The 24,431-nt window shown below is 43.8% G+C and overlaps 2 protein-coding genes and 1 long non-coding RNA gene across 17 annotated transcripts in view; 1 reads left to right on the forward strand and 2 right to left on the reverse strand.

The window, feature by feature from the left end:
- The window catches only part of KIAA0586 (KIAA0586 ortholog), an 85,523-nt gene extending 75,271 nt beyond the window's left edge, over positions 1 to 10,252 (reverse strand). For 7 of the 13 annotated variants that reach the window (XR_001522248.3, XR_001522250.3, XR_001522246.3 and 4 more), the window contains exons 1-11: positions 9,854 to 10,252; positions 9,208 to 9,284; positions 8,576 to 8,642; positions 7,429 to 7,495; positions 6,963 to 7,140; positions 6,326 to 6,556; positions 5,521 to 5,689; positions 4,551 to 4,730; positions 3,650 to 3,770; positions 2,578 to 2,710; positions 1,201 to 1,242 (exon numbers count right to left, since the gene is read on the reverse strand). Coding sequence is in view for 7 of the 13 variants with exons in the window: in XM_033514995.1 (XP_033370886.1) it covers positions 1,201 to 1,242; positions 2,578 to 2,710; positions 3,650 to 3,770; positions 4,551 to 4,730; positions 5,521 to 5,689; positions 6,326 to 6,556; positions 6,963 to 7,140; positions 7,429 to 7,495; positions 8,576 to 8,642; positions 9,208 to 9,284; positions 9,854 to 10,097 (1,509 nt within the window). In the remaining 6 variants the exon portion in view is untranslated. The remainder of the gene's footprint in view (positions 1 to 1,200; positions 1,243 to 2,577; positions 2,711 to 3,649; positions 3,771 to 4,550; positions 4,731 to 5,520; positions 5,690 to 6,325; positions 6,557 to 6,962; positions 7,141 to 7,428; positions 7,496 to 8,575; positions 8,643 to 9,207; positions 9,285 to 9,853) is intronic. The other 6 variants (XR_002001878.2, XM_015631303.3, XM_033514994.1 and 3 more) reach the window with 2 other exon arrangements.
- Positions 10,253 to 10,747: 495 nt separating this feature from the next.
- On the forward strand, positions 10,748 to 17,907 carry TIMM9 (translocase of inner mitochondrial membrane 9). 3 transcript variants are annotated; one of them, XM_015630747.3, is made up of 4 exons: positions 10,748 to 10,820; positions 14,601 to 14,664; positions 14,974 to 15,069; positions 17,420 to 17,907. In XM_015630747.3, exons 2-4 carry the CDS (start codon positions 14,626 to 14,628, stop codon positions 17,552 to 17,554), a joined length of 270 nt encoding a protein of 89 aa, XP_015486233.1. In that variant the 5' UTR covers positions 10,748 to 10,820; positions 14,601 to 14,625; the 3' UTR covers positions 17,555 to 17,907. The 3 variants fall into 3 exon arrangements, with proteins under 3 accessions (XP_015486233.1, XP_015486234.1, XP_015486232.1); XM_015630748.3 differs by lacking the exon at positions 10,748 to 10,820 and adding an exon at positions 11,470 to 11,872; XM_015630746.3 differs by lacking the exon at positions 10,748 to 10,820 and adding an exon at positions 11,890 to 14,308.
- LOC117244601 lies at positions 17,851 to 23,782 on the reverse strand. The gene is made up of 3 exons (XR_004498021.1): positions 23,418 to 23,782; positions 21,650 to 23,312; positions 17,851 to 21,444 (listed from the first exon to the last, which is right to left on the reverse strand). It is a non-coding gene; the product is annotated as an uncharacterized LOC117244601 (long non-coding RNA).
- Positions 23,783 to 24,431: the final 649 nt, after the last annotated feature.

Genomic DNA, 24,431 nt, shown 5'->3' on the forward strand with positions numbered 1-24,431 from the left:
GTTGCAAATATATTTAGAGAAGTGAGACATCCAAAAGATCTCAAATGAAAAATGATGTGAAGTATGAGAGGCAATGCTAATGAGGCTAATAAGCATGTGAAAAGATGGCAATTAGATACATGAAGCATCACAAGCAAATCTCTCCATGTAACAGTAATTAAATATAATTAAGAGCCTAATAAAAGCCCAAGTCCTCTAAATATATGCACTTGTTTGGCATCAATCTACCCCAAGAAACACCAAGCAATATTTGTAAGTTTTAACAAGATAAATCCCTCAGAAGCCCCTTGATCCTGTCTCACTTTTACTCATTTTCACTTTTCAGAAGGAACAATGAAACCTCTCACTTTGCAGAACCCTTTTACAAAGATAAAAATCGAGCATAAATTATCTGCTAAGTACAAAAGCAAAGGACACAAACACAGGAAACAAGTTCTCACATTCATTCTCACACTCCTGAGGAAAAACCCAGAGGCCCATGAAAACTTCATTAAACAGTAAAAAAATTTTAAAAGTGATAAATGTACATTAAAAAAAAAACAAACCTCAAGCCAAAATCAAAATACCCAGACTGTGGAACTATCAACTGAATGAACAGAAAAAAAAAATCTCACAGATCACAACTCAGTTTTGGCTTTAAGGCTACTCTTTTGTCAAATCAGAATTAAACAAAAGTTTAATTTGGCATAAATGTGGCACTGGAATCAACACACTGATCACATGACCTTGGTTTTGGTCTGGTGAGAAAAAGACAATATACCAAATTATTTATCAATTTTACATAGGCATTCATTTTAAAATGGAACTTTTTGACAAATACTAATTCAATAAGACAGGTAAACTCAGTGAGAAAAGGTAAGAAATACAGATACATGATCAATTGTAAAATGATGTAGTGAGACCCAGATCATGAAATGGCAACTGGATCTGTTAAATATGTAAAAAATGCTGGTAGCAGCAGCCCACAGTGTGCAAATCTGACACAGCAGCTTCCTGCCTGGTATTATCCCCTCAAGGGATTTCCTAGGACTGAAGCAGAGAGGAGCAATGTGATCTGTGCAAGAGCAATCCTTTAACAAACACCCAGGTGTGCAACAGGCAGGCAGTGGTATTTCATTGCAAACAGCTTCAGCATTAGAGTATTTCACAGAAAGCCCAAAAGCTCACAAAAGAAATACACATTAAAATTTCAAGGTATACCTTAATCAGATTATTCATGTCAGATTTCCATGAACTTGCTTCCTAAAAAGACAGAAGAAGAGCTGTTGAAACTTTTAAAGTAAAATCCATAGGATATATTGGATCAGTTTCACTGAATTCCTTGGGTTAGAGCACCACCTTCTGTCCTCAGCTAATTCAGACCTTTGCTTTATGACAGAGCTAATTTATCATTTACCCAAAAATTTATCATTATCTCACTCTACAAACCTCTCAGTGATGAGGAGTCAGTAGCTAAGTGTTTAATTGACCCAACTCTACATTTTCTAAGTCATCACATCTCTTTCTATTGACCTTTTTCGTTAGAGAGATTTCAAATCATTTCTGTAATTAATTTCTGTCTTTCTCCTATTCCTTATCCCATCTCATCTTGTTCTGTTGCCTGTACTAAGGAATGTTACTTGTTTAAGTTTTCAGCAAGAGTGGTAAGAAAATATTTGCATCCTCAGTGGGGCACAAGGCACCTGTTCCATTCCTAGTAAGAATAGTTAAATGTAAAATTCACAAAGTGTTACAAAATCTATAAAAAATACACCAGCTGTGCTGTAAGATATGACAGATGAACCTGTTTTTTCTAAAGACACAGCAAGAAAAACCAGACTGGTAATACAAAATATTTTTTAGGAAAATATACAAGTTGAAACTTTCAACCACAGAAATGAACCAGCAGAATCAGTTACTACATTTCAAGCCAATTCACAGAGGTGAATTTTCAAGATTTTCTTCTTTCTCACTGAGTATATTGACAAGGACAGAAAGGACCACAGCAGATGGGTGGAACCAGGAATGGCACCAGGTTAAAAGATAAAAGCCTCAGCTGTCAAAAGCTCCATGTTGCCAGCACAGAAGCAGATCTTGTACCCCCAAAGGTACAAAATCTTTAGCACAAGAAACAGCTCAAGGATTCAATGCCAGGCAATTCCTTGGAAACAGCACTCAATACAAAAAGAAGTGGCAAAATGAGAAAGGAAATGTTTAAAGCTGACTGGAGATAAATGGAACATTGTTCTTTCCCAAATAGGAAAATTACATCAGCTCTGTAGCTCTGCAGAGAACAGGAACTGAAAATAACCAAAACCTTAAAACAAACAAATAAACTTCTTTTTTTCTTCTTTCTGTCCTCTCTCTCTCACCTATTTTATGTCTGGGACAATTGCACACCCAGAGCATTATTCAGGCTCTAACCTCTTCCACACACAGAGACTCCAATATTTCAATTAATTATAAAACAAATGTGGATTTTTTAACAGGTGTAGAAGCAAGAGCAACACTTTTGCTGATACCCACCTCTATGTTTTCCTCCACAATTTTTATTCACCTTGCTCAAACCCCTGCTCATTGTGATTATACTGATTTTACCTGCAGAATGTTGTGCATTTCTCTTCTCAGCTTGCCAAGATCCTGAAGTAAAGCATCTGCTTTTTTCACTGTTTTCTCAATTGTATTGTAGCTTTCAATTGAAGGAATTAAGCCTCCAGGCAAAGCATTGTGTCTGAGGGGAGAAACACTCCTGGTTACCTCTCATGGCTCCTGAGGTGGCCCAAGAAAGGATTCAGCTGGGAAAGCAAGCAGGAATTTACAGCCCAAGTACCAAACCTTTAAATAAAATGAAACTTGCTTTGGAATCTGAAGTTATAGAGAGGTTATTGGGTTTTCTCTGTTTACTACTTAACACCTTCAGCTATATCCTTTTATTTTCAATAGTGAAATTACATCTAATAGAGCAACATTTAAACTTTTGGTATTTCTCCATTTGAAGCAATTAACATTTTTGTTTACACTGTTCTACATTAGCACATATGAGCAGTTTCTCCGAATTAGTGAAATTATAACTTCACATTATTGCCTGGGGAAAATATGGTTCAGACTGCATGGCTAAGAACATTTTTTCACCTATTTTAAAGTTTAGGGATTGTTAGGTGGATGCTGCTCCTGAAAAACACTCCAAGTGCAACTGGCTGACCTCTGAGAGAGATGTAGTGAGCTGTCCTTAGAAACATCTGCCTGCAGTTCAACACAAACCACAGAATCGTGGGGTATTACAGCTGGAAGGGACCCAAAAGGATCAGAGTCAAACTCCTGGCCCTGCACAGACACCCCAACAATGTCACCCTGTGCTGAGAGCGGTGTCCAAACTCTCTGAATTTGTCAAGCTGGGGCCTTGCCCGTTCCCTGGGGAGCCTGGGCAGTGCCAGCACCCTCTGGGGGAGGAACCTTTTCTGAAATCCAACCTAAAGCTCCCCTGGCACAGCTCCAGCTGTTCCCTCAGGTCCTGTCAAAAGTAATGCCAAAACAGAAATACTCCAGCACTGCTTGCCAGCCTCAAGGACCACAGCAGTGACTCTGTTATACCATCAGTGTCTAATCCACCTCCCTCAACTTCACTGGAACAGAAACTCTTCCTCAGTTTTGGGTTGTTGTGTTTATCCACCTGTCTCTCTCAGAATGCCAGCTCCTTTCATTGCTGCCTAATGCTGTCTTCTTGGAAAATTCAGCTTGCTTTAGTGGTATTTCTTGAGAATTCAAAACGTGTTCCAGACATTTCCCTTCACCTGAAATGAAGTGAAATGAAGAAAAAAAAAAGTTGGGGTAGTTCAATATATTTAATATTTTATTTTCCTTTCCAGGTATTTCACTGTTATATAATACTCACCAAGGAGAATAAAATATCTTTTATATTTAAAAATGTAGATCTATTTCAGATAAGGCAAAGCACTTAAAACCTGATCTCTCTAAGATTGCTTTAAATTAGCAAAGCTAGGAACTGGGATAGCAATGAACTGAATCACTGAGAACAAACCTGTGACATAATGGACAAAATGCTTCTCCTTTTGTCTTATTTCATTTATTCCTGGACCCACTGAACAATAGGAATACCTAACAGCTTTGTAACAGAAACAGAACCTGATCAAAAGCAGTAAAAGAAAATTCATTTACATTTGCTTTACATTTGCTGCTTTCAATAATAAAGACCTTGTGGACCCACGAAAAAATGAAATAAAAATTCTATTTAACCAATAATAATTACAAAAGTTATTGAGTAGCTCCCAAGTTTTACATTATTTTGTCTAATCTTCTTGAAACTTGTCTTTGAAAAAATATTTCAGTGAGCAGTCCTGCTGAAACTTTGTAGATTAAATCAACACTGTCTTTAAGTCTTTAGTTACTTGTGAGTTACTTATATACAAAATTAACCCTTCCCAAATGTAGATTCCAAATATTCTGAATATATGCATTTAAGTGTCAGCAACCCAACAGAAAAGGTCAGAAAATGTGAGGAATACACAAAGTAACCACCAGGCCATAACAGTTAGGCCAGTGGAGGACAATACCTTCTCTTGTAGGTTTGGGAATATTTTCTTTTTCTACTACAGAGTTTTCTTTCTCTGTGATTTTCCCAATTTTGGGTACAGGTTCTGGAGCAAATCTTCGAGGAACTGGTGTCTTTAGAGGAGATTTTTGTGTATGAGCCCCATGACTTGGAAAATGGCTTGAATATGCTTCAGGGAGCACTAAAAAATTAAAGATATTAAAATGTTAACAATTTTCTTCAAGAAAAATTATATCACAGAATCACAGAATGGTTTGGATTGGAAGGGACTTTAAAGATCATCCAGTTCCAACCTTCTGCCATGGGCAGGGACACCTTCCACTATCCCAGGGTGATCCAAGCCCCATCCTACCCTGCCTGAACACTTCCAGGGATCCAGGGGCAGCCACAGCTTCTCTGGGCAACCTGTGCCAGGGCCTCACCACCCTCACAAGAATTTCTTCCTGGCATCTAATCTAAATCTACATTCTTTCAGTTTGGAACCATTCCCCCTTATCCTATCACTACCTGCCCTTGCAGACTCTAGGAAAAAAAATCTAGGAAAAAACCCATGCCAGGTCTACAAATTCTTCACAAACATGCAAAACATTACTACACTAGTTAAGTAAACAGGAAGAAAATTGCATACTCCTGACTGCTATCATAAATGGATTAAAAAAAACAAACCCAAAACCCCACTGTAGTTCATTACAGGCTTCCAGACAAATCATGTCTCAATAAGATTATTTTAAGTCCAGGTCCCTCCTGGTACAGACTTAGTAAATCAAAAGTGACACTTTAATTTAAACTGGAAGGTACTGGAACATCTTCAGAATGTCACAAAAATTATAAAGAACATTGGTCAATAAAACAAATTACACAGAAGAAATGCTTAATACTCATTATTGATGCGATGCACAGTCCAATATTAATGGACACAAAGTTAATGCAAAGCCAACAGTGAAAATAAGACAGTAAGAATTTCTCTCTACCTTGGGCAGGTGCAGCACTGGGAGGTAATAAAGCCCTGTGAGATGAAGGTGCTTCGTTAGTGAGTGATCTCTGCTCAGGCTTCTCCCAGAGTCCTGCCAGGGGCCCAGGGGCAGGCACAGGAGCCTGCTGCAGGCCACGGGTGTTCACTGCAGAGCTGATGAGATGGGACTGGGAGACACAATTACAGAGTATTTCTGGTCATTGAATCACAGAACTGTTAAGGTTAGAAAAGATCTTTTAAGATTATCAAGTCCAACTCTTCTCCCAGCAGAACCACATTCCCCACCCAACCAAGTCCTCCAGTGCCACATCCATGTTTTCTGAGCACTTCCAGGGGTGGTGACTCCACCACTGCCCTGTGCATGTTCCAATGTCTGACTACCCTTCAGTGAAGAATTTCCCCTAATACCAAACCAAAATCTACCCAGGTGAAACTTGAGGCCATTTCCCCTTGTCCTATCCCTGTTCCCTGGGAGCAGACTGACCTGCACTAGCCCTTCCCTCCTGTCAGGGAGTTGTGCAGAGCCAGAAGGGCCCCCTGAGCCTCCTTTTCTCCAGGCTGAGCCCCTTCCCAGCTCCCTCAGCCCCTCCTGGGGCTCCAGACCCTTCCCCAGCTCCACTGCCCTTCTCTGGACCTGCTCCAGCCCCTCAGAGTCTTTCTCACTGTTGGGAGCTTTCACTTTCTCTGATCCACTTAGCTTTCTTTCTTTCTAATACTAAGAAACAATCCAAATTATTACAACATTAACACAGAGATACAAAAGAAATTATTAACCTGAAGTTTCTGCATTGTGACTTAGATACCTGAATATTCATTTGTTGCTCCTGTAGCTTTTCCAAGTGCTGAATCCGTTGTGCCATGAAAGTGCTCATTTGTTTTTCAAGCTCACTCACTCTCTGGTGGTAGTGGGGTTCATTTTGAGCCTTCATGTTTGCTTGCTGTTCAGACACTCGCTGCAGCTGCCTGTCTGTCTCCTGCAGTTTCTGAAGCATCTCTGAAACTGAGTTCACTTTTGCTTCCAAATCATTTTGAACCTGAAAGAAAGGATTAAAAAAAAAAAAAAAAAAGAAGGTGGGGAGGAAAAATCCCATTATTGCAGAAGATGTCTGAGCATGGAAAGAACAAAACATCCTTCACAGAATCCTGGATTTGCATCCCAAAAGAAACAAAATTCTATTTGGCCTTAAAGTTTGGTAGTTTAGCAATATTGTGAATTTCTAATAGATAAATCAAATGTTCTCTGTCTTCTGCCCATTTAGTTAAATCCAAATTAGTTCCCTCTGGTATACTGGTCAGTGAGTGTGAGATAACAAACACACAAAGCAGTGAGCAGACACATTCAGGTTCTTTGGAGCTACTATCAACAATTTCAGGCTTGCTTGGAACATTTACTCTTTCCAGAGGACAAAGAGCTGCTACTCCCACGAGCCACCCACTCACCTTGAGAAGTGGAGCTGTGGTGGCAATGGCAGCAGCAGTGGCTGCTGCAATGGTTGCTGCAGAGTCAGCTTCCCTGGCTGCTGACCTGCTGTCACCCCCAACAATTTCCCTTTTTCCTGTGGAGCCACTTCCCAAGAGCTGCACCTTCACCTCCTTGTGAACAGGAATGTTCTGAATTCTATAAAAATAAAGAAGAGCCTGTAAACAGCATTTTCTCTGTATCTCCTCCAAGCAAATGATTTCCCACACACAGTATTGATATCACTGTATAAGCATTTCTCCTGGAAGTTTTGACACAAGGTACTCCAGGGAATAAAATCAACTGAAAACATTTTCATACACAGAAAAAAACCCAAAAACACTGACAGAGAACAGTAAAAACACTTCTTCCTTACCAGCTATGCATTTTGGCATTCTATTGTACAGAAACAGAACAGCTCAGACACCAACAACAATTCACACTTACTTTTGCATTAGTACTCCTCTCAGAACCTCTTTCTGGCCAGCAGCATACTGAGAAATAAAAACATTATCTGTGGGAAAGGACAAACATCCTTTGTTGAGATAATTGGCACAAAATGTCTATTTCACAGGTAGAGACAAAATATTATTTCAATACATTTAATTTTGCTGTGAAGAATCTGTTGCCTGCAGGACCCACATCATCTATTGCAACAACAAATTGTTTCCTTTCAGTAAGTAGAAAACCTAAATAATGGTAAGAGTAAGAGCAGGCTTCATTTAACACAGTTTTTATAGCATTGAATGCTGGTATCAATAAAGACCAATAATAGTGAGTAAAGTCTCAATGGTAACTCAAGCCCAGACAACCCAGCCAATAAAATTCAATAAAATTGAAAAATATTTAATTAAGAAAACCCCAGAAACAGTATTTCCCTACCATACTCATAAATTACAACAGACTTTCTTAATAGGTGTAAATCATGCTAAAAGGATTGCAGGCTCTCCCTCACCCACTCTTTGCTGGGCAGAGGAAACAAATGCTGGTAAGTGCTGCCTGTGAGTACAAAATATTGATTTTTGGTCTTAACTAGGGTATTGATTTGTATTTTTTCTCCTCTACACAGCTCCAGATATGCAAGAAACCTGCATAAGTGTGTTTTCTTTAAAAAGCCTTCACTTCCCTAAATCTGATTGAAATTGGCAGGTTCAGAAATTATAGGAAAATACACTGACATTGTGATTTCCTAGGATTCTTAAGGATTAGAAATGCATTTTTTTGGTATAGGCTGCTTGAAGAAAAATATGCCCTTGTAGTACAATAATTCACAAGAGGAAAATGGATTAAAACAAGCTCCTTCCCTAAACTGTCTATTCAGAGACATGAACAGTTTGGTTAACAAAAGGAATCTCAACACTCTGGCACACTGGCAGATGTCCCACTCAATTAAAAAAATGTAATGCCAGCAAGAATGAGGTAAAATTTGCAAAATTTAAAAATCTTTGTTATAATTACCATCTTTTTCTCAAAGCAACCTTTGAATATTTTCACTCAGAAGTTTCTATAATAAAAAAAAATACCTAAAAGCTCCCTTTTTCTTTAATTAATCAGTCTCCTTACAAAAAAAAAGGGGGTTATTGATATGTTTTACCTTCAGGTTCTCTGTTGTCTTCCAGCAGTGAAGGATCATCTTGTGCTGCAGCTTCTCCAGGATGATCCTTCAGAACAAGAGCAGAAAAAGCAGATATCAAAGCCTCTGCCAACAGTAGCAAATATTTGGAGGCAAATGGAATTGCTAAGCACACAAATGGAACCATTTGCACACAGCAGCACAAAGGTCTTGGCACAAAACACGTGATGACCTCTGCCACGAAGGGTCTGGACATTGCTGTCAAGATCTCACATGGTATTTTAGGGACTAAAACTCCACAAACACAATTCAAACTAAAACCACATATTCTGAGTGCTAAGTAAGTTTATTCTCCTCATTTGTGGTCCAAGAAGTATAAGTGAAACTATACCTGCTTAAGTTTAAAGAAGCTGCTGATCTTGGACAATTCAAACACAGAGAATTAAGCACTTCTAACATTCAGTGTTAAATAAAGCCCCTCCAAAAACACCAACAATAAAACCACCTTAGCAGCAACTCGAAGAGGAAAAGCAGTTGCACACTTGTGGTGAAGAGGCTGAGCCAAAATCTTGTGCTGCTTATAGGGGAGCTTTTGGAGGAAAACTGTGTTCTCTTAGCTCAGGATCACAGAGAGGAACAGCAACTTTTCTTACCATTTGGGATAAAAACACAGGCTTTGAATTTTCAACTGGAAGCAGACTTTCTGGATGTACTTTGATGCTTAGGGCTCCTAAAATAAAATCAGTTTTACTGTGGTCAGAATAATTTGTGGTGCATTTTGTGTAAAACTCCACATTTCGCTTATCTCGGAATGCCTAAACATCACGACTGTCATAACACAAATGACCACAGAGATTGAGCTGAAGCTTAAAAACATCAATAAATTCTGTGAGTCTGAATGAGAAATTTGATTTACAGCACGGGGAAACCTCTGAAAAAGAGAACATTACTAAACATCCTTTAAACAGGGATGTTTAACAGGAATTAACTGGCCCTATGGGCAGGGACACCTTCCACTTATCCCAGGCTGCTCCAAGCCCCATCCAGCCTGGGCCTGGGCACTTCCAGGGATCCAGGGGCAGCCACAGCTTCTCTGGGCACCCTGTGCCAGGGCCTCACAGCCTGCACAACTCGCTTTCCATGTGCAGAACAGTTTGGGAACACAAAGAGTGCTGACAGCTGCAGTACTGCAGTACGATGATGCAAAAGTTCCTTAACCACAGAATTGCTCGGTGGCTGAAATCGCCTCTCAGCGCTGTCAGCACAAGCCTGAGGCGATCCCGGCGGTCACGGACGCACCTGGAGCGGCGCTGGGGGAGCGGCGGGAGGTCCCACACGGAGCCCGGTCTGCAGCCGAATCCCCCGGGCAGGGCGAGCCCCCGGCCCGGAGCTTGGGCACAGCGTCCTGCGGCCCCGTCCCGTCCGTCACCGGGCGGCCGCGGGCCGGGGGCCACTCCCTGCGGACGGCCGTGGAGCGGATCAGCACATCGCCCGCCGTCAGGCTGCCCAGCGAGTCCTGGCTGCCGCTGCTGCCCGCTTCCATGGGCAGCCTGAGGGCTGAGGCCAGCGGCGCCTTCTCGGAGCGGCGGCCGGGCGCTGTGGCGGCTGCGGCAGGAGCCTGGAGCTCCGGGACGCGCTTCCCTCCCCCGCCGTGGGCAAGGCTGCCGTCCTTGAGAGCAGCTCTCCCGCTGTCCCAGCCCCGATCCCGCTGTCCCAGCCCCGATCCCGCTGCCCCAGCCCCGATCCCGCTGCCCCAGCCCCGATCCCGCTGCCCCAGCCCCGATCCCGCTATCCCAGTCCCGTTCCCGCTGTCCCAGCCCCGTTCCCGCTGTCTCAGTCCCGATCCCAGCCCCGATCCCAGTCCCGATCCCGCTGCCCCAGCCCCGGTCCCTGTCCGTTCCCGCTATCCCAGCCCCGATCCCGCTATCCCAGCCCCGATCCCGCTATCCCAGCCCCGGTCCCTGTCCGTTCCCGCTGCCCCAGCCCCGATCCCAGCCCCGTTCCCGCTGTCCCAGCCCGGCCGGCGGCACCGGAAGCGCGCGGTGCCATGGCCACGGCGTCCCCTCAACCGCCGTCCGGCGGGAAACACTGGTCCGCAGCTCAACAGCGTCCGGTGGGGAACGCGCGGCCCGAGAGGGTAAATCGGGCGGCGGGTCCGCGCTCGGCCGATTCGCCGGCCCGTGGCGAATCTGCGGGGCCGGGGAGGGGCGGGCCCGCCTCGTGCGTGCGCGCGCGTGGCGAATCTGCGGGGCCGGCGCGCGGGGCGGTGAGTGCGCACGGGCCCGCAGCGCGTGAGGGGACGGGCGGGGGAACGGGCGCGCGCTCGTGAGGGGCCGGGAGCGTTCCTGAGGGGCCGGGAGGAACCGGGAGCGTTCCCGTGGCCTGGGACAGCCCGCGAGATCCTGGGAGGGACCGGGAGCGTTCCCATGGCCTTGGAGGGACCGCGAGCGTTCCCGTGGCCTTGGAGAGTCTGGGAGGGACCGGGAGCCTCCCCGTGGCCCGTGTGATCTCCCGAGGGCCCTCAGTGAGGAAATCCCCGCTCTGCCCCGGGGGTTTTCCCCGTGCCGGGCGGCTCGGTGGGGATAAGGACGCTCTCTGCTCGATGTTGGGCCGGGGCTTGGCTGAGCGAGTGATTCCCGAGGGAGAGAAACTCGGTGTGCCCTTGGAATGGAGAAATGGAAGATGGAGTAGAAGGAAAAGACCAAAAAAATTAAGCTCGACGTGTTAGCCTCAGGTTATGGGTTTATTGAGCGAGAAGTGTCAGCCAGGTGTGATGTCACTTAAATAGGAGAGTGCTGGTGGGAAAACGTGTGTTTTCCCTCAGGCCTGACGCCCGTACACGAGTTCAGTGTGCTCAGAGGCTCTCCTGGTGTCTGAGGTCTGGCTGACTCGGTAACTCCTCACCTTTGGTGTTCGATTTCTACCTCGGATCCCTTCAGAGCAGGGTCCAGGCCAAACCCAGGAGACAGGGAATGATAACCTGTGCATCAGCTGGTTATCCAGCTTCTCACTAGCCCCTCTCATGTCACCCTCCCCTTCTCACTTCTTTAAATACCTCTGGCCTCTTAAAATCAATTTGTTTGGGCTTCTTTCAAATCTGATGTTAATCCAGTTGTAGTCTAGTAATCCCCCATGATAAAAGAACTTCCTCTACAAGCTGGGGGGGGGTTTACCTTGACACAATTCCTTGACTCGAGATTTTTATTCTTTGAGATATTTGATTTGCTGTTTTCACTCTTCAGAAACACTTGAAGGGTGTTGTCTGTGTGCAGGTGGAAGCAAAGGTTTAAAGAGACATTTCGGCTGTCTTTTTATGGAGTAGGTGATAATTACAACTGATTCAGATGGTTAATGGGGATTAAAAGTGTGAGGGATTTATAGTGTCTTTCCATCACTCTTCTTCTCAGAAAAATGCAGCTCTTCTTAAAAAGATGGGGAAAAATTCCCAAACACAGGACTTATTTATTTTGCTTGAGGGACTTGTCTTAATGTCTCTTTAGAACACCAAAATATGTTTGGAAGAGCCCAAGGACCTTTCAAGAAGGGAGATTTCCCAGTTTTTGCTCCTTTCTGGTGAACCAGTGCGCCCAGACTGTGTGTCCCTTGCAGCAGAGGTTTATTCAGAGACCTCTGATTCCTGCAGTGTGAATATCCTTGCTTAGAAGGGCAGTGCTGAATTTTAAATCATGTTTAGCCCACAGGGAAGTCCTCCAGGCTCTGTAGGATTAAACCTGAGCGGAGCAGAAGTGGTATGAACAGCTCTGTAGGAAACTCTGGGCTGGGTTGGCTGAGGTGCTGAGCACTCTTTCATCACCCTTCTAAAACTTTTTTTCACAGTTGGAAGGAAAGGGAGAAGCAGCAGGAAAGCTTGAAATGATACATTTACTAGACTTTGCAACAAACCAGATTGGCACATTCCTGGGAATGTTCAGTAGCTTGTATTTAGCTGTAAACTGATTTATAGCTGAAGGTGCAGCAGAGCCTTGTAATTTCACTGTGGAATGTGTGAAATACCTGTACTGGGACAAGAGCTTCAGGCACTTCAGATCAGATGTGAATCAGAGCCTTTCCCAGGTGTCAAAGCTCTGTGAAACTACAGTTTCAATCTACCATTTCCAGTCTTGCCAAATCAGTCACAGAAAGACAGGGATCAGGTTTGCTGTAAACACAGATCAACACCGAGTGTGAGAAAATGGCACCGACAGTTGAAGCTTTGAGCTTCCCGCCTTTGGCAGAGGACAAAAGTCTTCCCTGCTCCCTGCAGTTTCTGTTTAATTATCTACAAACTCTGCCCTGAGAGAATTGTCACTGGTCTTGTTTTCTCACAGGCTGAGAAACCAGAGTGGAGTTGCCATCACATGCCTACTCCAGCGCATGTCTATTTTCCTGAAACAAATTAGGGGTTTAGGAGAGAGTCTGGAGAGGGACTTTGGACAAGGACATGGGGTGACAGGATAAGGGGGAATGGTTTTGCACTGCCAGAGGGCAGGGTTAGATACTGGAAAGAAGTTCTTGACTGTGAGTGTGGTGAGGCCCTGGCACAGGGTGCCCAGAGGAGCTGTGGGTACCCCATCCTGGAAGTGTTCCAGGCTGAGCTGGAGGGGGCTTGGAGAAGCCTGGGATAGTGGAAGGTGTCCCTGCCCATGGCAGGAGGGTGGAATGAAATCGTCTTGAAGGTTCCTTCCATCCCAAATCAGTTTGTGATTCAGTGAGAACCTAACTAAAACCTGGTTCCTTGTTAGCCACCATATTTTGTAGGTTCTGCTTCAGAATAACCTGTGTGACCTGTCTGCCCATGAGCAATTCTTGCATCTTACATCCCAGAACCATCTGTGCCCTTGGCCTCCAATCTCTGAACTGGCTCCCTGTGCAGGGATAAAGTGTGATGTTAAGAAGCAGATGTCACCATCCCAGTGCTGCTGGGAGGGGATGTAGGGGCAGTTCACTCTCGTGAGAGCTCCCTTGCTGCTATTTTTAGTTGCTTCATTTTCTTTCTTTTGGAGAAATAATTATTGCTGTCTCTTTGTTCATGTTCAGGGAGCTTGTGTATCCCTTCATTTCCCCCTGCTGAGAGACTCCAATAGATAAAGCTCACAAAAACACAAATGTCTTGCCCAAAAGTTGGCAAAGCGTAATAGAAGATTAATTGTAAATAGCCCTTGCTAAAGGACTAAAAGAACTTCTTTTTGTCCCAAAGTGATTGCTCTTCAGCACTCATTTTTCTTCCACAGGTTGAATTACACTCAAGGAGCTCGTTCTTGCCTACATGTGATATTAGTTTGCATTATCATCTGTGGTAATAGGTCTTAGATAACATGGAAATTAAGAGAAAAGGAAGATTAGGCTTCAGTCTTCTAGGAAACCAGCAGGGATGCTTTCAAGCCTTAACTTGTTCAGTGTGTTGGATTAGGAATGTGAGTCTTCATGAGGATGCTTGTTTAAATTCTTGGATCCATCACTGTTTACTTCTTCCCTTTTTCTTTGTGTCATTCCTTTAAGGCCATTTTCATTATTCTGTATTTTTCTTGCATTTAATTCACTACAATAACCACAACTTTTGCTGTAGTTCAGGTGTTTGGTGCAGCTACACAGAAACCAGGCCCTGCACCTTATTCTGCATCTGTTCAGTGACTGCCAGTTTATATTTGCCTTTTTTCCTTACTTTTTACAGATCACATCTAAAGTCACTGAAACTCTAAGGCTAGGAAGTGTTACGACTTTGCTTCTTCCCCAGCTCCTGCCCTAGCTTATTTAGTAAGTTTGACAGCACTTAGAAAAATAAGGTATTCTGTAAGTCACTTTAGCTGTGTGAAATGCCCTAGAAGTCTTTAAAGGACAGCAATTAGCAGGTGGATCTGGTAAGGTTTCATACCTGGAATTATCTTGGTTTTTTAACTGAATACATTCCCAATAGGTAACTTCCCTTTGAGTGAATGGCTTAGAAGTTTACTAGCAAAGTTGCATTTAAACTTCAAGGATGCACAAAATTCCATTCTGATGCAAAATGCTTTTTTAATTAAAACTTGACTTTTATCCTCACCTTTAGGTGACTGAGTCACAGGTGGTGGAACATGGCTGGACAAATATCAGAGTCGGATCAGATCAAGCAGGTGAGATGCTGCATTTGGGAGGGGTGGCTTTGAAGGTCATGTGCTGCTCTGTCCCACAGAGTGGAAGGTGTAGGGCATAGGGAAGGACAAAAACTGAGGTAACACAGCCAAAATTTCAATGGGTGACCATTGACAAAACAGCATATTTTGTATACAAGCAGCTTTTGGTGCTGAAATCTTCTGACAGAGAGTAAATATTTCTAGTGACTTGTTTAGATTTTCTTACAGCATGCACCTGTGTGCAAGAAAAATAAACACTGATTTTGTAAATTTTTTTTTTAATATTCATTGTCCAATTTTTATTTACAGTTCAAGGAGTTTCTTGGCACATACAATAAACTTACAGAAAATTGCTTTGTGGATTGCATAAAGGATTTCACTAGCAGAGATGTGAAACCAGAAGAGGTAGGTGATGGCTTCTCATGACCCTTTGAGAGAATTGCTGTATAGCATTCCAAATTCAGAAACAACTTAGAGAGTTTTGATCTTTAAACTAAGATACAAAGTGAGGCAGCAGCCTTCAGTGGAGTGTGGGTGTCTGGCATGTTGCTTCCATCAGTGTCCCATCACATCTGAGCTTGGACAGGGCTTGGAGCAGCCTGGGATAGTGGAAGGTGTCCCTGCCCATGGCAGGGGGTGGCACTGGGTGCTCTTTAGGGTTCCTTGACACTAAAACCATTCTAGAAGTGGTTGCCACACACAGAATCTGCCCAGTCTCCACTGAATATTGGCTGCTTTATTGCAATTTTATGTGTTTCATTCCCTGAACTGTCAGTGGAGGTTCTTGTGCCTTAACTTCTCATGGATGGCAACTCCATGGACATGGAAGCTGCCCACCTACAGCCTGCATCTCATTCTTTGAGGAATTCTGCTGAAGTATTTGTTTACCTGCCCACGCTCCTGCTTTGTAGTGAGTCATGGGAACACAGCTCTGGCTGTTAAATCCATTTCCCTGCACTGCAGGGAGCTCCCTCACATCGTCATCTGCAGAAAGATTAAGCTCTCCATAAGATTAGTTGCATGTTTTTGCTTCTCTTTGCCTGTAGAGAGGCTGTTTCAGAGCCTAATCATTTTGTTGCTTAAAAATCTAATAACCTTTGCTTGACTCTGCTGGCAGGACAAAAAAAAAAAAAAAAAAAAAAAGGACACCTAACCCTAACCACTGTTTCTCAGCCTTTTCTGCCTCCTTGCAGCCTCCTCCTCACTGCAGGCAAAACTCATGTCTCCTTTCAGCTTTGGTTCTGCTGCCCTGAACAGAGGTTTCTTAGCTTCCCAAGACAGATTTCTTCTTTCCCTAATCTTCTCTGCATCTCCTTTAGTGGAATTCTATTACAGGACATAATTTATTCTGGATTAAAGATAATTTGGGTCCAAAAAAATATTCTTGGAGCAACCAGGCCTAGTGGGAGGTGTCCCTGCCATGGCTGGGCATTGGAATGAGATGTTATTTAAGGTCCATCCCAACCCAAACCATTTTCTGATTGTGACCTGCCTTTTTTTGCTTCTGTGCATTGCAGATGGTTCATGTCTGGTAGCACAGAACTAGAACAGTGGAACTAGGAAGAAATTTCCTTATGGAAAAGTTCTGCCCATCTTGTCCATGATGGGATTTCTTGCAGAGCACCTATCTCTGGAAACAGGACACTTGTCTAGATGGACACTGTCTGTCTGCTGTGGAAATTCCCATGTTTCTCTTGAGAGTTATAGTTCCTTATTAAGTAATTGAGATTGCTGCCTCCATGCATCCCCTTTGGGATCCTACACTTGAAAAAACCCAACTCGTGAGCTCTTTCCTTGCACAAGTGCCAGTGCAAGTCTGGACTTCCCAGCAAGGTGTCACACACGCCGCTCCCTCTGGCAGCAGAGGCTGGGGCAGGTCCAGAAGTTGTTTCTTAGGGAGACTCCACTCCTGCTCAGCAGGTTTGGCTGTAGCTGCTGCCAGGCTGAGGACAGAGAAGGGTAGGTGCTGGGTGGTGTGTGGAGCTTCTTGGGGTTTTGTCTAGTTCATTTTCACCCCTTCTGCTTTTCACATCCCTCTGTACCAGCAGAACCAAAGCAGTGGCTGCTTTCCCAGGCAAAGGGGTTAGCTTTCATTTCTGCCCAAATTTCACTTTGCAGTGATAGCAAGGTTTTGAGCCATGGTACAGAATATCCAATTGGTAGGACTGTAGCTCAGAAATAATCTCATAACTCTTTCTTTACACTTAAGAAACCACTTTAAATTTGAAGACTAATGTGGTTGGAATAGGCTCTGGTATTTATTTGCCAGTCCAGCTGACAGATGTACTCTGGTGGCTTTGCTGAAGGTTAACGAGGCAGGTATAAGAAGGCTGATAGAGCCAAGGGGAACAAGGGTAAAAAAGGGTTAAACTGAGTTAGCAGAGAGCAGCTAATATGTAGCTGTCAAAGCCAGTATGTTTGTAAACAGAATTAAAATATAATTTACTCATTTAATAGATTAATTCATTTCCAAATGTACAGTTCAATTCCACAAGAGGAGCCCAAGGACAAAAGAATGGTACCTCCTAGGTCCAGGGTGTTTTCTATGGAGACTTTAATATGAGAATGAATATTAGTAGATGTTTCAGGCATAGAAGAACTCAACTTTACATTTCCTACTGTCCTCATCTTGAGGTTTGACAATATGAGATGTACTTACCTAACTGTTTATCCCTGTCTGTGGTGATATTTTGTGTCCTGGTTGGGGGCATGTTTGATTCACTGTCTGAAGCCCTCTGTTTCCCTCTTGCTGTAGATAACTTGCTCAGAAAACTGCCTGCAGAAGTATCTAAAGATGACACAGAGGATCTCCATGAGATTCCAGGAGTACCACATCCAGCAGAACGAGGCTCTGGCAGCCAAGGCAGGACTGCTCAGCCAACCTCGTTAGACCAGAGCACTGTGCTCTGACTTAAGCTGTGCCAGTGTTCCCTGGGCAAGAACACATTGGGGGATCCTGTCAGGATGTGTGTCCAGCAGCTCAGAGCAGAGCTGTGGGTGCTGCTCAGGCAATGGGGGCCATGAAGGGTTAAACAGCTCAGTCGTGGTGGCCTGGCAGTGGAATTTGTTTCCACAAGGGAATGATGCAGATGCAGCTTTTCCCAGGGCCCACAGACTGGTGTCCGAATTTCAGGGGTGGTGGGAGGGCTCACTTGCCTTGTGCCAAGACTGGTTGAGATGAATCAATTTAACGTGGGGAATACACTTTTTTATTTAATTCAAATAAAATCAACAGGAGCTAAATACACGTGTGTGTTCTTTCCAAAGAGCCATTTTTGGGACATTTGAAAGCAGCATTTTGTTTGCTGGGGTCTCTTTGCTCAGCTGTTCCAGAGTTCTGTTCGTACACTGCTGCTTTAGGAGCTGACAGATGCCAGAGGGAGCTCAGGCAGGGCTGCTCTGCCGGCCTTGCCCCAGGGTATCTTTGTCTGGTGCCTTATCCTGTCATTTACAGGGGACAGAGGGGCACTGGCAGCTCCTGTGCACCTTTTGTTTCCCTCGGGGAGCCCCATGGGCTCCTCCCAGCCTGGCTGCCTGGCCTGACACACTCCAAGCACTGAGCTTGCTGCAGTTTTCTCCTTTCTCCCTGTGAATGCCAGCAGGAAATACAGGCTGTGCACAGCACAGGGCCTGTCCTGCTGCTGCATGAGCCCAGAGAGGTTTGGAAGGCAGCTGGATTGGGTTAGGAAACACAGCAGTGCTTTGGAAAGATCCTGACAGCTGAAACCCTGCAGTCAGGGCCTTAGTGCCGTGGAATGACAGTCAACAGGCACCCTGTGCTTCAGTTGTAATTCAAAAAATACAGGAACAACAGGAACTCAACACCAGAAGCACCAATTTTGAGATTCTAAATGATGAGTGAACCAAAGCTATTCCACATCCGCTGTCAGATTCTGTTATTTACAGAGAGGCAACAGCAAGGAACAGAGAGGGCAAAAGGACTTTTTTGTTGTTACCTTCTCTTCCTTTTCATTTCCAGCAGCAGCTTTAATGACTAACTCAGCTGTCCAGGCTGTGGATTCCTGGCCCCTGAGGGCAGCAGTGCTCCTGCCACTTGCAGCAGACACTGCTCTCTGTGCTCTCTCCGGCTCTCCCTGGGTGCTGTTCCTGGGCTTGCAAAGGTGGAAGGAGCCCGAGTCCCCACGTTTGGACTCGCTGTACCACAGCTCCTTCCTCCTGTGCCTTGTTACTGTGGAGATGGGCAAGTGCTGCCTCTGAAACAGTGGAGGCTAAAAACCAGCCCAAATAAGGCAGCAAGTCTCCACTGTCCTGTTTTTTCAAAGGAATATCAGGCTAAAACTGTCCAGATTGTTTGCTATAATCAGGCCACAAATGTTGCACCCAATTAGAATCAGTACCATGCATAGCAAAGACTTGAAGGCTTTCCCTGAAGCAGCTCTCTTTTGGTTAAAGATGTGAAAGTAATCCATGATTGAGATTTTCAACTGGATCTTCATGAGGAAACAGCTGCTCAGGAAAGTGTCTGAAGAGTTTAACTGATGGAAGTGGAGGATTTTCGTGTCTTCTGAACAAACCACCTTGGGGCTGAAATGAGGGGGGTTAAAAAAACAATAATTTTCTCTCATTTCAGTATTTGGAGGTAGGAATAGATTTAAATACATATGAGGACAGATTTCCTGAAAAAATGATTAAGCAAGTTTTAGAGGGACTTTGTTAATAAATTACCCACCAGGTTTGTCAAAGCTCTGTTTCTTTACAAAAATGTGGTCTTTCAAATCCAGATGACAGGCTGCATACAAACAATACAAATATATTTGAGCTTGGAAATAAAATGCATCCACATAACTAAAGCATTCAGGTGATAAAAAGAAATAATAAAAATAGGATAAAAATGGTTTCAGTCTGGCTCCTAAGAGAAAGACAAGTGCGTTTTTCCTAAATGCTGTTAAGGGGTGTCAAGAGGAGGTGAATCACCTTGCTGAGGCACACTAAGTGCAGGAATGGATCTCACTCTGATGGGAGAAGGAGCAAAGGGTGAAAAATGGGAAATTGCTGAGGAATGAGTACTGAGAAAGCTGTGGAAAAAGGGAGCCCAAAGTGGAGGTGGGAGGGGAGGGAGCGGGAGGGCAGCCTGCCAAAAATCAGCTCAATGAAACTGAGCTGGTAAACAGACACTCATTTGGAGGAGATGCTCACTGCAGCAGCAACGGGAACACAGATCCTTCCTGCTGGAAACACACACAATTCCTCCTCAGCCCACAGAAACAAGAACCAGCTCAGCAGGAAGGGTCAAATCAGAACCTTGCTCCAGAGTGCCCTGGACAGCAGCAGTGCTGGCACAGCCATCAGATCAATCAGCTGGAAGATTATAATAGAGGCTCCTTGAATTCTCTCCAGGATAAAAGCAAAGCCCCAATTTATGTAATCCCCTGCTGAGAGCTTCAACTGCTGAGCTCTGTTGGAAGGCAAGAAAAGGAGTGACTGCAGTGCTGTGTCAGGGAGTGTGGGTGAAACACTGAGTCTGGCTGTGGCTTCAGAGCAAGGAAGCAAATCCTCTGTGCTCTGACATTCCCCACTCTGGGAACTGGAGCTTAGCAACAGCTCAGTTCAGCAGTTTCTCTTAGCTAGTTGGGAAGTCAGCACATGGCATCTGAGGAATCCAGTTCTGATCTTAGAAGACCATTAAGCTCAGCTCCAAAATTCCTTGAATGAGTCTGGCCCAAACTCTAAAAGCAATTAAAGCCTCTGACACCTGAACCTGCATCATGCCTGCATCCTGAATTTCCAGAGGACAGCTCTGAAAAGAATTCAAAAAGTTACAATTCTGCTTCATATTGGAGGGTTTTTAAAATTAAGTTTTACCTTAACTTCACACTCCTTTGTGTTTTGGTGTCAGGGAGCAGCAGGTTCTTCACAATAAATGTCAGGAAAAATGCATATTTTACCTTTTTACAGCACCAACTGGAATTAGATTGGGGAAGTACATTAGTGACTATTTCTTCAGATTAAACTGTGGTGGTATTACTGGCCACACTGCACTAAAAGGCACAGGGAGGTGGCTGGGTCACACCAGAAGGCACTTGGAGGAAGGATCCTGGGGCACCAGGAAAGGGGCAGGGTCACCCTTGGAGTACTCAGGGACCACAGAGAGGACTGGGGCACAGGCAGATACTCCTGGGGGTGTTGGAAGTAGATCTGGAAGAGTCCCAGTCTAAATTGTCTTCTCCAGCATCATAATGAAATGTCTTATGGAAGATCTGGAAGAAAAGACAACACATTTCACTGTTTGCCTGCACATCCTCAGCTCCAGCAAGGCTCTGGGGGAGGCAGGACATTGCAGGGGATGCAGTGAGCAGTGTCAGCCCTGTGCACTGGGACAGTCCCACAGTCAAGGTTTTATATGAAACCAGCTCTGGGCTGAATGAAACATCAGCCAGAGAGGTGTTACCCTGCCCACTGCCTCTGAGCCAAAGAGAAATCACATTCTCCACAATTGTTCAGTGTTCTCCAAAGGAAAAGCAGGAAACAAGAACAGCAGCAGCTAAACCACAGCCACAAAGACCAGCTCCCTCCTGCACTGCCTGTGGATAACATTATTCCATAATTATTCCCACAGGATTAAGTGGGGCTGCTCTCACATTCTGAGTTAATCACATTCAAATACCTGCACAGACCAACATAAAATTTTACCTCTCACTCGTTCCACTGCCAAAACATTTCCTTATCAGAGAGGGGTTGTCCTGCCCACCTGAGGGCAGCCACTGCCTCTCCATCTGGGATGGCACACAGGGGTCACCTGCAGGGTGGGAAGCAGAGCACCTGCAAATGGAATCAAGGGTTGGGGCTTTTTTTATTTTTTTTCCCTTTTAAAATAGCTTTATTTATTCACAAGGGAAATAAAGGAGCATCAAGAGAGTTGGTTTTAAATTAAACATACACATAAACAAGTGCCTTGTTAAAACAGAAAGAAAAAAACACTCTTGTGCAATATAGCAAAGTATTTCATACAAATTCCACATCTTACCCCTCCTTATGAAACTGGCATAGCTGGCAGGAGCACAGTAAATTAGGTCAAGCTGTACCCAGATGAGGGATTAGAGGAGGAGTTTAGGAACAGCTGAAGACACCAACAGTGCTGGAATGGAAATGCTGGGTTACTCTGAACAGCAGGAAAAGCCAGAGACATCACCAAACCCACAGCACACCAAGGCAGAGCAGGGTGTCCCTCAGCAGCAGGCTCAGGTGAGGGTTAAACACCAAGTGACAACCCCCTGCAGGTTGTCACAGCTGTAGCAGAGCTCCAGGGCAGCTTTTCACTGCTGGCAAACACTGCAAGAGGGAAAGTGAAGCAAAGCCTCCGTGGTTACTGCAGTGAGTGAGCTGTGCTGGTGCACTGAGGCCAAGTGGCATCAAACAAAGACACTTCTCATGTCTGAAAACTCTTGGTGTGGGAATAAGCAGCAGCATAAGGGTGTTAACCAATGTGAACAGCTGCAGAGCTGAAGCAGAACCAACCTGCTCTGAGCCAGAATTTAGGGCTCCTGTGAAATGGGAAGGAGCAGGAATAACAGCATAAATAGCAAAGGTAATTCAAACTAAAGGAGAAACCAGACAAGTCCTATTCTTAGAAAAACTGCTTTCACAATCAACAGCTTTATCCTTCCAGTCTTCTTTAAATGACAGCATGGTATTTGTCATTGGGTTGTGGTTAATCATAAAATCCACCACTCCCTGGCATTAAAACATACACACCAGCAGACCAAAAACACTGGAACACAAAAAAATGAATTTACATACCCATCCAAAGCAATGGATGTGACTAAAAAATACTTGTGGGAACCTGGAGAACTCACAGATCTCCAGAGCAAATGAAAGACCCCAAATAAATCCCAGTTACTCAGTGGTAACTGATAAAAGTGAGTTATTTTAAAACTCTGAGACCTCTTTAAAATCCCATCCTATTTGGTGTGAGAATGCAAGATGGGAGAATGACAATTTTTCTCAAAATATGAGAGCAATAGCTTAATAGTGTGAGCCAATTATAAAATGTCATTTTCCTTAGCCCTGGAATTACAGTGAGTCAGCCTCTGGCAACATCCTCTTTAGTTCCACTGTTTTATTATGTCCCTCACATCTCCAGAGCCTTTATCCTGCACACTATAGCAAATAACAAAATCCCAAGACCAGAGAAGGAAAAATAACCAAGATTTCAGTGTATAATCTTTGCAAAGGCAGGGGCACAGTGAAGTAAACAGCTCGACATACTTTTGTGAACAAATTAATCTTTTATTTCAGCTGGTAAATCTGGCTCCTGCCTCATGTCAGATTCCTTTCAAGCCATCAAACCAAACCAGCTCTTTTCTTAAAAAGAAGACAACAAACAGCATTTAGACTTACTGCTGTAAAAGAATTCCAGTAAATGCTGCCCAGAAAATCCATTTGGCTGCCTCAGCTATCCAAGAATATTTTTAATGGGGGAAAAAAAGAACATGTTATGAAAGTATTAATTTTTTGCTGTAATATTCCATCTGGCTGACAAACCTGTCTGCAGAGAGCAGGCTCTCTCAGCAGTGGATATTCTGACTGAGGCACAGGAGATGACAATCCTAAGATTCAGATTCTCTTCCCAGCTCCACATCGAAGCCATCCTGAGTAATTTTTTGGTAGCCATTTCTGCATGGGACACCCTACAAAAAATGAGAGTATTTTTTAAAAAAAATCTATTTGAATACTGCACCTTTTAAAAAATTAGACTGAAGCATGCACAAAAGCAGAAACAATGATTTAATCACCTTTTCTGTTGCTCCCTGTGAAGGTCAGATACATCCATCCTTCTTGAAGACACACATTTCTTTGCCCTTGTTATGCTTTTCTTTCACTGATAATTACTACTGAAGATCTGTTTAACCTCTGTCAAAACAATGACTTGTTATTATTGTTCTGACAACTCTGCTTCCCTTGCCTGATCTGTTCAGGCTGATTAAGCAGGAAAAACTTTCTCAGCCACCAGCAACCTGATGGAGGAGCCAAAACCAAGCAGGGATTTAACTGGGTGTTGCTAAACTTTCACATTAGAAAATAAAAACTCATTAGGTACAAATGTAGCTGATATACTTGATGGAAAAAAAGTGAAAATGAAAACAAGCAAGGAAATTAATTTTACCTTATGTCCTTGCATGGAAACATTCCAAGGTTTTCCATCTTTCAGATTTTTAATACAAAAATAAGGTATCTGCCAGCAATCTGACAGTTCTTTGTATCAATTGCAAGAAATGAAGGAAGAGTCTGATTCTCTTACAACATTGTTCTTTTTAACAGCATTAGATCCCATATTTTTTGTGTTTCTTCACCTCCTAAGGAAACTTGAAATAAGTATAATTTTGAGGAAAACCTGTAGGAGATCAGAAGGCAGGAGAACAGCACAAATACAGCCAAGAATGGTGATTTATTTCTGCTTGGTCTCAGAAACACAATACCTAACCTCTTATTTAAAAAATCCCAATTCTTTATAACCATAATTACTGTGTCTTAGACAGGATGAATTTATATCAACATATATTTGGAATTTATATCAACAAGGCTTCAATAAGGGGATTATTGTAGAGTTAGAAATCACAGATTTTATTAGGGCTTCTTCTTGATTTCACCTTTAACCCAGGACAGCCCAATGATTCCAGCTAGTTTTCTTTTCCCTGTGTTATTTTTAACATCATAGGAAACTACTGCAAAATTCTACTGAATAATCTGATATGCTCCTTCCCAGACAGATAAAACCAGGAAATCAGTGACCTGCTGGAGGCTTTGCC

The sequence above is a fragment of the Parus major genome, chromosome 5 (assembly GCF_001522545.3).
Source record: "Parus major isolate Abel chromosome 5, Parus_major1.1, whole genome shotgun sequence".
Classification (NCBI taxonomy): Eukaryota; Metazoa; Chordata; class Aves; order Passeriformes; family Paridae; genus Parus; species Parus major.

Bases quoted from the DNA above. Each gene is read 5' to 3' on its own strand.
- TIMM9 (XM_015630747.3), top strand. From the start codon at position 14,626: ATGGCTGGACAAATATCAGAGTCGGATCAGATCAAGCAG. The intron at 14,665-14,973 runs GTGAGATGCTGC...TTTTATTTACAG, and splicing joins AGTCGGATCAGATCAAGCAG to TTCAAGGAGTTTCTTGGCAC. The intron at 15,070-17,419 runs GTAGGTGATGGC...CTCTTGCTGTAG, and splicing joins GAGATGTGAAACCAGAAGAG to ATAACTTGCTCAGAAAACTG.